Source organism: Petaurus breviceps, unplaced genomic scaffold (assembly GCF_028583685.1).
Source record: "Petaurus breviceps papuanus isolate PSGF00001 unplaced genomic scaffold, PetGlider_PUasm1.0 90760, whole genome shotgun sequence".
Classification (NCBI taxonomy): domain Eukaryota; kingdom Metazoa; phylum Chordata; class Mammalia; order Diprotodontia; family Petauridae; genus Petaurus; species Petaurus breviceps.
In genome coordinates, this window is record NW_027187338.1 from 8,809,205 (window position 1) to 8,820,060 (window position 10,856).

Consider the following 10,856-nt stretch of genomic DNA (forward strand, 5'->3'; position numbering starts at 1 on the left):
GGGGGGGGGGGGGGGGGGGGGGGGGGGGGGGGGGGGGGGGGTTCGGGAGGGAGCCGCCCTCAGCGGAGGCACCAGGTGAGACACGGCTGCCGCCTAGACCCCTCCGGCTTCTCGGCCTCTGCCCCTAGCTGGCGTAGGCCCAGGACAGACTCCTGAGCCCGGGGAGGGCCCAACCCCCAAGGTCCGACGCCTCCCAGGCCGCCCACTGATCGGTTCACCGTTCCCTCAGTCACTTACCTGTCCGTACGGGTAGCTAGACATGGCGTCTGTGACGTTACGGAGCGAGGAGGGACTTCCCCTCTACAGGCACGGCCTGCACATTCTCATGAGAGGAAGGTGGGTGGGCGAATTCGGCTGCTGATTGGAGGGTATCAGCTGTCAGTCTCTGGCGGATGTGACGTAAAGAGGCGAGGTTCATTTACTATCACCACTGGTTAGCTCCAGTGGAACTGCCCCTTCCGCCTATATTCGGCTGTTATGGCCGCAGCGTAGGCCTCCGGGCCCTAGTGCCCTTTTCTCCTCCACTTCAAAAAGCACCTCGGGCTTTCCCGAAAGGTCTTGGTACACTAGAGAAGGAGAGGCCGCGGCAGCCATATTAGATCAGACTGATGGAGTAGCGGAGCCTGACTTGCCGTCCTCCTTTAACGTCACATCCTGACGGGCAGTCCTCGGAGGGCTGACCTGGGGTTGTCTAGGTAGCAGCGCCCCCTGCAGGACAGGGGTGCAGGCGCCAGGGAACCCTGGAGAGCGAAGCTGGGGATGCTAGAGCTGCAAAAGGACGTTCTGAGGCTGATAGTACGAATGCCCGTTCATTCATTCATTCACTTATGCATTCATTCATTCACTTATGCATTCATTCGTTCGTTCGTTCATTAATTCGTTCCTTCTTTCAAGCGTATACAAAATAAATATCCGGCAATTCCCTCGCTGCGCACTTTCCAAGTTGTTTCTGCTTGGACCAGCCTTTATTTGTCTCCTTTCTGCTCCTGCTGCCACTTATTGTTCAGGCGCTCCTCATCTGTCACATTTTGTTGTTGTTCGGTTGTACCAGACTTTTCCTGACCCCATCTGGGGCTTTCTTGGCAAAGCTACTGGAGTGGTTTGCCATTTCCACTCCAGCTCATTTTACAGATGGGGAAACTGAGGCAAAGTTAGTGACTTGCCCAGGGTCACACAGCTATGAAGTGTCTGAGGCCAGGAAAATGAGTCTTCCAGACTCCAGGCCCTGTGCTCTATCCAGTGGCCCCAGTTTACCTTCCTGAAATCTAAACTTGGGCTGTTAACGCGATTTCCTTCCCTGTTGAGTAAATGCCTGTGGTTTCCCATGGACTTTAGGGTTAGATATTGACTTTCTTTGGCATTTAAAGCCCTCAGGAAGCAGAACCTGACCTGCCTCTGCAGCCTTTCCTGCTCTCTGGGGCCCAGCCACCCTGGCCTTGCTCTTCTTCACCCAGGACACTCATTTCCCACCTACACACCTTTGCCCGGGCCATCCCTCATGCCTGGGATAGACTTACTCCCCTTTCACCTCTGCTCCTTAGAATCCCTTGTTTCTCAGCTCAAGCGCCACCTTCTCCATGAAGCCCTTCTCTTATGCCCCCACCCTCATTAACTTGTATTTACTTATAAGAATGGATGGAAAAAAGTATTTATAGATTTCCACTCCAGGACAGTTGGGTTCATTGGGATGCAGTAAGAGATCAGAGGATAATGCCTAAGGATCTTGAAGAGCAGAGCAGCATGGGTGCTGAGACCCAGTGATCTGCCATCTTACCCAAAGGATTGAAGTTGGTGATTCCAGATAAGGAAACTGTGGCCCGTGGGGTTCAAGTGGCATAAGTTATTGCCTATGCAGGCAGTGGGAATGGGAAGGGAACAAGTGTTTATTCACTTACTATGTGCCAGGAGGGTCAGCTAGATGGTTCAGTGGATAGAACACCAGGCCTGGAGTCAGGAAGATCCAAGTTCAAATCTGGCCTCAGATACTTGCTAGTTGTATGACCCTGGGTAAGTCACTTAACCGCTATTTGCATCAGTTCCTCATCTGTAAAATGGGGACACATTGAAGAAGGAAATAGCAAACCACTCCAGTATCTTAGCCAAGAAAAGTGTTGTGTAGAGTCAGACACGATAGAACAACAAAAAATGTCCCAGGAACTGACCTAAGTGCTTTACAAAGATCTGATCTGATCTTCACATTAACCCTGGGAGGGAGGTGCTATTATAATCCTTATTTAAATGTTTCTAATTCTTATTTTACAAGTGAGGAAACTGAGGCAGACATATTTAGTGACTTGCCCTGGGTCTACAGCTTGTGTCTGAGGTCAGATATGAACTCTGGTCTTCCTAACTCCAGGTCTAACTATCCATTGCTTCACCTATCTGTCTAAATATTTAACAAAATAAAAACACAATAGAACACAGTTGATGTTAATATGGGGGTTTTCTAAGTCAGTAGTACCTGGCAGGGATCCTTATGTATAGTTTAGAGGCCCCAGTTTCTGAGTGATGCCATTGGTCTGGATCAGCCCTGCAGACTTCACAAATGAGGAAACCCAGTCTTGGAGAAGGGACTTGCTTGAGGTCATACAGCTGGTAAGTTACCAAGCTGGGACTCTCCCCATCAGATTGTGTGAGCAACTTCATCCCCAACTTTCAACTAACTGTTGGGAAGAAAGGAGTGGTCCCAAGATGTGGAACCAAGTTTTGGGTAACTTCCCCCAGGGATTGGAAGCTTCTAGTTAGGAGAGAGATCCCAGTGCTTGTGGGAACTGGGCAGTAAGGACAGGCATAGGGGAGGTTGCCTAAGCCTGGGGGGTCCCAGTGCCACTGCCATTTGTGGAGCTCTGAACCTGCACACAGGCTGGGCTGGTATCAGCTCCCTCCTCAGATGGCTGGGTCCCCAAGAAGACCCACTATGAGACAAGAACCATTTCATTTTTTGTCCTTTTATTCCCCCCTCTTTTGTCCCTAATTTGTCCCTGTATGTACTAGTGCCTAACACATACTTGATTCACAATATTTAGCACATATATGGTGTTTTAAGATTTGTAAAGCACTTTGAAAATGTTTTGTCCTTACAACAATCTTGGGAGGTGTTATCACCACTTTTCAGATGAGGCAGAGGTTAAATGACTTGCCCAGGATCATGTGGCTAGTGTTTGAGGCCTGACTCCAGGTCCAACAAGCTATCCCCTACCTTCCTACAGCTGGAGGGGACCTCAGAGGCACAGCAGTAAGCCACAGAGCCAGGAATCTGATGCTTGTCCTTTGATTCCAAATCCAGGACTACAGTGAAACTGAGTCTCTGACTCTGGTCAGATGTGCTTAGCTAGATTCTCTGTGACTGGACTTTTGTTGGGAAGACACAAGTTCAGCCCCCTCACTTCACAGATGTGGAAACAGGGGTGCAAATTGGGGAAGCTCACAAAGCCGCTGAGGCCAAGTCACTTTCCCTTCTGCCCAGTGTTCCTTCCCAAGGCTCTGGCCCTTGGGCAGTGGGAGGGCTTGTCTAGGGCTTCTATGTCAATTGCCCCTTGGGGACCTGTTTCCTCTTCTGGAAACTGAGTGGGTTAAAGCAGATGATCTTCTTCCAGCATTATCTCATATGATGCCCCTTGGGGCCTTGCACGTTCCAGCCAGGCTGGACACTCTCTTGGCCTCCTGAACTCCATCCTGAGCTAGTGCCGCCCACATCTCTCCCCACCTCCTTCGGCTTATGCTCCCGTTAGTTACACGAAACAATGGGAAACAATGGACATTCACTGAATTGCTTCCATTTCTTCTGTTGAATTCCTACTCATCCTTTAAAGCCCAACACATCTCCTCTACATGGCCTCTCCCAGTCCCCTTCCCTTTGTTCACATCTCTCTAATCCACTTACTGTATAATAGCTATTTGCCATATCTCCCTGAGTCTGAGCTCCTGGGGCACAGGAACCCTGTCTTACTCCCTCGAAGAGCTTAGCAGGGTGCTTAGTGTGTGGTGAATGTAATGCAGTGATCTGTAAGGCCCCTTCCAATTTTAACTTACCAAAGAGTTCAGAATCCTGAATCGTGGCCCTGGTTCTGTTACTAAGTAACTCCCCTCTCTGAGTCTGTTTCTTCAGGGCAGAGATGAGGTACAGTTTCTTCTCTGGCTCTTTTTAACTAGCTGGAAGTCAGTAACCTCAGGTTCTAACCCTTACTCATAAAATTGACTTGCTATATGATTCTGGGGCAAGTTCCTTTCTTAACTCATAGAAAATAAACCTACTGGGGCATCCAGGTGGCTCAGCGATTAAGAGCACTGGTCCCAGTGTCAGGATGACCTGGGGATCGAATGCGGGCTCAGATACTTAGCACCACACCCAGAAATAACTGGCCGTGTAACCTTGAGCAAGTTACTTAACCCCAATTGCTTAAAAAAAAAAGAAAAAGAAAATAAACCTATCAGTCCCTGGGACCCTCTCACAAAACAGAGAACCAAGCAGTGGGCTACTCCCAATTGACAATTTCCATGTCTATAAGATGGAGAGTGTTTTGGAGCAGATATTTCTCTCTGATCCCTCCCAGCTTATGGTCCCATGGGCTCCCTGCTGGATGGTTGTCTTTGACTCAAGCACTCAGATGGGGTGGGGATGGGTAGGGAAGGACCTGAGTCATCTTTCAGGCAGAAGGTCAGAGCTCAGGCCCCCATACAGCTGTTCAAGGATTCTTGGAGCATGGAGGGCTCTTTGTTCTGCCTTGGTTGTTTATTTTCCAGAGAGCTGAAGTAGAAGGACCAAAGAATTTTTCACAGGAGGAGAAACGTTCTAATCCTTTCTTGAGACTCAACCAGGGAGGGTGGTGAGATGTGGGTGGTAGCTAAAGGGGAGGGCTTGAGCAGATGCCTCCATGGAATGTTTTACTGGCCTAATAAAAGCTCCAGAGTTGACCCTCTAACTCCAAAGTTAAAGCATAACTTGGTAATAGGAGACTCACCCTCTGGAAAATATTACTACCCCTGGAGTCAGACCGGTCCCACTGCCTCCCTCTCCTAATAAAACTCTGGCTCAGCTTCTGGTTCCAGGACTGCTTAGCAGGAAGGAATCCTATTATCCACGAAGATATCAGGGAATTGATTCATTCTGGCTTGAACCAGATCAAGTCCAGAAGACATAACTGCTACTTGGAGGCTGTGGAAAGGAGGGTGGAGCAAAGAACCATCAGACAAAAGAATACCACAACTTGGCAGTTTTGCAACATTTCCCCTCCATTATGGAAAGGCATGGAAAGTAAATTCATAGGCTTTTTTTCCTCCCCAGAAACCATTCATGAACCACCAAAACAATGAAATCTCACAGACATGCAAGGAGTCAACAGACGATAAGCCAAAGTCCCGTTTTAAAGGAGTCTGACTAGTTTTCAGAGACAGGGGAAATTATTACTAGAGGATCTGAATTTTACAGGACCCCAAATTCAGTCCATTTTTCTTTATGCATCTGGCTGCCTTTTCTCCATTTTACAGAGCAGCAGGCGAATGTTCCGATTTCCTCACTTAAGGATCCAACCATTGGAGACCTTACAACATGGAAAACAATTATGGTTTCCTTGCCGTTTTGGATGGGATGAAGAAAGCCGCTCAAGGCAGACCCAAGCAGAAGAGAATGCCCCAGTAGGGAAGTGAAGCTTTCAGATACCATCTCCTTTCTTGGGGTTCCCCAACTCCTATGCCATCTGCCCAAGACCAGAATGGCCAATGAGTAAGTTTGAGAATGATTTTAAACTGATTTTCCACTGACCACGTTAACCAGAGAAGGCAAGTTCAAATTTTCCCCATGGTCCTGTGTGGCCCAAGATGATATAGCAATTTCAAACACCATTAAGATGGATTGTCAAAAAAAAAAATTCAAATTTAGACTGTAGGATAATTATCACAGACCAGCAGTAACTTGACTTGTTAAAGTGAGGAACTATCCTATTTTCTCTGTTCTCTATTAACCCTCAAAGAGAATGGATTGCAAGCTTCCTAGTAGAGTTTCTCCAGCCCAACCTTCTATGCCAATGCATCCAATGCAACAGCTGGTACCCAATTTTTTTTCCCCTTTCCCACGAATATATCCTTCATGATGCTATGTCTTCAGTTAACATACCCCAGCCCTCATAGGCAAATGGAAGTCAGGCTTCCAACAGGAGTTCTAACATTTGTCTCCTCTCTCTTCCTGTATCCAAGAACATGGCCAATGCTTTGATGCAAAGATTGTGTTTGTTTTTTAATAGAGCACTCTGGAATTCATGTAAACGAAGCATTCCTGGGGGGAGGGGGGGATGAAACAAGAGCCAGCTGCATCTCTCCTCAGAGCTCCAATGGAAACACTATGGACTCGGGAGGGGCCCCCGATGGGTCTCATTCCTTTCCTTATCAGCACACCTCTACCAGGTGGTCAGTTCTCATGGTTATTTCAGGCCCATCTAGAAAAGCGGAGTTTCAGAAATCTCATGGGAACGATTTACCAGCCTGTTTGTGAGCCCCAAGGGATTGAGATAAGTATCTGAACTAACTGCCTCTGTGGTCCCTTTGAAGTTTATCCATCACTAATAAACCTTGCAGAAAGCCAGGGCCGGATCCAACTGAGTGGCTTTCTTTGGAAACCCTTTTGGACATCAGTCATTTTTGCGCAGGGCAACCAGCCCACTGGGCCAGAAGGATCAAGCATTTGGAAAAATGATTGAGGATAAAGCTGGGCCAGAAATGTTTCTGTGCTGTCTTTTTTTGACCTGGTCATTGTACAAAGGCAGGCAAAAGGCATATCACCAAACCCCATCGGATTTAGCAAATCAGAGATTTGGAAATAGAATAGGTAGTTCCCACATCGACAGGGACCTCAATATGCCCGTTGCAAGCTGATTTCCAAACCAGAGACTCAGGTTACCTTGTAAAGGAAAACAGGCAGAGTTAGAATCCCAGTTGATGCAATTTGCAGTTTGGAAAAGGGGTTTTCGGAAGTATTTTTTGAAGACAAGGCTAGAGATTATCGCAGGAATAATGGTTCCACCTCATTTCCCCCCAAGCGTTCCCTAGCTGTCTCTGCCAGGGACATAAGCTTATCTTTCTCCCTTTTGCATAGGCCTTCAATCATCAGTGAGTTACTGAGCCGATGAGGAGGGATAACATGCCTGAAGGCGCTGCCAAGCAGCCGAGTGTAAACTTGGGCATTCTCCAAGGTGCAGGGAAGGCTAAACCAGGCAGGATTTTGGGCACAGTCTACACAGGGAGATGAACATCAGGGCAAGACTATTTTCAGGCAAGGGAATGAAGGGGGACCTCTATGAGTCAAAAGGGCATTCTGGAACCTCCCTTCCATTCTCTTGCCACCGAAAGGCTGAGCTAAGTTGCTTCTCTAGGCCTCCTGAGAAATATCCCGAGGAGGAGAGGGTAAGAGGCTCAGAGATGTTGTCTTCATGGAATAAGACATAAGGAAAAAACTTGAAGAGAAAATGCTGAAAAAAAAAAGGAAATCTGGAATCAGGGACCATCTACAGCAGCCTCATTATAGACCATTTCTGGCTTGAGCACATATGACAAGGGATATTACCTTTCCTGAACCTGGAGCAAGCTGACAGAGAACAAGGACAGACATGGGATTTGGAGAGGTAAGCTCCAATGGGGATATGTGTGTGTGTGTGTGTGTGTTGGAGGAGGTGTTTTCTTTAAAAAAATATCAACAGCAATTTTAAAAATCATTCACAACTAGTCAGAAGGACCACAGAGCTTTGGCTGTCCCAACAGAGTCCTTAATGCCAATGGTCAGTGCATCTTTTCAACCAAATGGCCCCTTCATGCTTTTCACTGGTGGATACTGCTGCTCCATGGGCATGGCGCTGAAGCAATCTGAAGGGTTACAGTGGCCGGCCTTCCCAGGCTGTCCTGTAGGGCCCGGGGGGCCAGGGATGCCAGGAATCCCCTGCTGACCCATGGGTCCAGTCGGACCCAGCTTTCCATACCCTGGGGGTCCCTGAGGACCTAGAGTGGGAAGATGAAGAGATTAGGAAACTCATTCCTTCTCACCCAGTACAAGTGCCTCCCCTTCCTTCCCTGATTCCCTGGAGAAAAACTGAACCCAAGGGTAAAGAGTTGTGGACTTGAAAGCAGAAGACATGGTTCAAACCCTGGCCCTGATACTTCCTATGTATAAGGAAGGGTAAGTCCCTTCAAGCTGAGCCTCTGTTTCCCCCACCTGTAAAATAGGGATGATCTCACTTGTACTGCCCCCTTCCCTGGGCTGTGGGGAGGAGAGCACTTGTAAGCTTATTCCTACAGAAAGGGAAGCTGCTTTGGTGAGCATCACCATTCTCCTCCCATTCCTCTGGGCAGTCCCCGCACTCTGTACCTTCACCCTCATCTTTGTATATTTACTTATCTCCTCCATTAAGGGCAGAAATTGGTCATTTTTTTATCCTCCTTAGTGCATGGTCTTACCCTTGGTAGATATTAAATTGAATTGACTCAACTAGTAAGTAATAAAGATGAGGTTAAACATAGTTTCATTATCCAAATGAGTCAAGTAAGTGGCTGCCCCACAGGACAGGACTCTGGGCACCATGGGTGCCTGTGGGGATGGATGTAGGGAGTGTGAGGGTGCAACTCTACGAGATGTGATTAAGGAAGCCACGTGGCAGGAGAGGAGAGTGGTTCCCAGTCCTCCCAGGGCCATTGCCCATCTCCCATCTCCCCCATCAGATGCCATGACTCTTCTTACCTGGAGGGCCAGGGAGCCCACTTTCTCCAGCAATGCCAATGCCAATGTCTCCTTTTTCACCTTTGGTACCGGGCAAACCTGAAACGAGAGAAGTGAAGGTAAGAAGACATAACTGGGCAAGGAAGTGTTACAGCAGGCTGGCTGTGCTGGAACAGCCACACAGCCACACACACACACACACACACACACACACACACACACATACACCTCCTCTTACATGCCTTACTCACGTATACTCCTCAGACCTACTCACACACATACTCATACATGTGCTCACAAAGTCATGGACAGGGATAAAGAATGCACCCAAGGGGCCTCTCTATAGTAACACTACAGTCAGTGAACAGCAAGGCTCACAGAGGTGCCTAAGGAGCTCAGGTATGGGGCAGGAGGGGAAAGTGTGAGCCAATCAAATCTGCAAAGTGCTAACAGATTTTGCCAGAGGGCTCAGGAACTGGGGAGCAGCTTTGAGCATCTGAGATAGCCTGTTCAGGGTTGCAGGCAAAGCTACCTCTCATTCCTGGCAGGCCCTGGCGGCCTTCTCTGCCGATCTGTCCTGGAAGCCCGGGTGAGCCTGGAGAGCCTGGACGGCCTGGAGAGCCATCCTTTCCTGGGGGCCCTGGCCTGCCTGGGGCTGCTGCCATCTCCACAGGGAACTGCATCCTGGATGTGTAGTAAGCCATCCTCTCTGTAAGAAAAGGCAAAACTGGGCACTGGCAGTCACCACCCAAGCTGCCCTGGGGAGCCCTTTGTCATGTGTACTTGTGAAGCCTGCAGGGGCACAGCAGACAGTTGGGGACTGGGAATGGATGCAAACTTCTTTAAAGAGGGAGCAGGAGAGGGAATTCAATATGGGAGCTCATTCAGCATCATTCATTTTCCTCTTCTGGAGAATAAGATGCTTCCCCTCCCAGCTCAGACACTCTGTGTTCCTAAGTCCCTTCTACTCAATCTAGAGATCTCCTGGAGAACATGAGCTCCTCCTCCAAGTCCCCCAACAACAGAATGAGGGAAGTAACGGTGGCAGGAGGGACTTTTGTTTGGAAGCTAAGGACATTAGGGAGGTGGATCCTTTAACATCAGGAAAGGTGAACACGACAGCTTGTGATGCTTCTCCTGCCTTCCCTGGTGAGGCTCAAGAATAGGAGAGGAGAAGCTGGGGCCTGCTTGCCACGCTGGCCCTCCTGCTTACAAATCCTCATGCTCCTTGTGTCTTCAAGCAGCTTTTAGGGGAAGAGTTCGGGGAGGCATGGGGCCTAGAGTCACAAGGACCTGGTTTTTGGTCCCTGTTTAAGGCATCCTGTCTCTGTAACCCTGACCAGTTCTCTTGGTCTTTCTGAGCCTCTTACTCAATGGCAAAGTGGGAATAATGCTTAGACTATGTGCCTCGTGGAATTATGGGGAGGAGAGCCTTTTGGAGATCCTTGGGTACTGCAGAAATGGGATTATTAACCACAAAGGAGGGGACTACTCATTTGCAGGTCTATGGCAGTGAGACATAGAGCACAGCAGTCCCTGACGAGCTGGAATTGAGTGTCAGTCACACCGAGGGCAATGGAGAAGTGGGGAGGGCATGGTGGGTATGAGCCTGCTATGACAGAGAGTGGCAAGCTCTGCAGGAGAGTTGGGAGGGAGAGCTGGCTGTGACACTGACAGAGAATGGGGAGCTGTGAAGGAGAGCCAGACTGAACAAAGAGGTTGATCTGGTTGCCTGATGAGGGCAAGGGGCAGATAATGAGAGAAGACATCGAGGAAGGCCCCCAGCACATTGGGTGGACCCTGGGACAAGCGGATGGGAAACTGTGGCTAGGAGTCCCATTGGATGATCAGGCTGGGGCTGGCTGGGATCTACAACCCAATTATTAGGATCACACCTCCCAGGGAGGAGGAGAACAAGACCTTCAAACCAGGTCTGCCCCTCTTCAGGCAGGACTGATGCTTAGGCCACAGTAGGGTGGCAGGGGAAAGAGGAAAGAGAGAAGCAACCCTCCACCCCCCATAAATGACCAGTTACCATCAAACATTTTGATGATCTCCTGTCTGATGAATCTCTTGATTTCATCATAATTCACCGAGTCTGCCTGTAGGGAGAGAGGGAGAGAGAGAGAGAGACAGAGAGAGAGAGAGAGAGACAGAG

General features: G+C 48.9%; 2 protein-coding genes across 8 annotated transcripts in view; both read right to left on the reverse strand.

The window, feature by feature from the left end:
- The window catches only part of PEF1 (penta-EF-hand domain containing 1), a 17,448-nt gene extending 16,827 nt beyond the window's left edge, over positions 1-621 (reverse strand). Inside the window, exon 1 of the mRNA XM_069068082.1 lies at positions 238-621. Within this exon, the coding sequence (XP_068924183.1) occupies positions 238-261 (24 nt within the window). The 5' untranslated portion in view covers positions 262-621. The remainder of the gene's footprint in view (positions 1-237) is intronic.
- A 4,735-nt stretch (positions 622-5,356) lies between these two features.
- The window catches only part of COL16A1 (collagen type XVI alpha 1 chain), an 85,546-nt gene continuing 80,046 nt past the window's right edge, over positions 5,357-10,856 (reverse strand). For all 7 annotated transcript variants that reach the window (XM_069068051.1, XM_069068049.1, XM_069068050.1 and 4 more), the window contains 4 exons: positions 10,734-10,800; positions 9,231-9,407; positions 8,720-8,797; positions 5,357-7,983 (listed from right to left, as the gene is read on the reverse strand). In XM_069068051.1, coding sequence (XP_068924152.1) covers positions 7,781-7,983; positions 8,720-8,797; positions 9,231-9,407; positions 10,734-10,800 — 525 coding nt within the window. In that variant the 3' untranslated portion in view covers positions 5,357-7,780. The remainder of the gene's footprint in view (positions 7,984-8,719; positions 8,798-9,230; positions 9,408-10,733; positions 10,801-10,856) is intronic.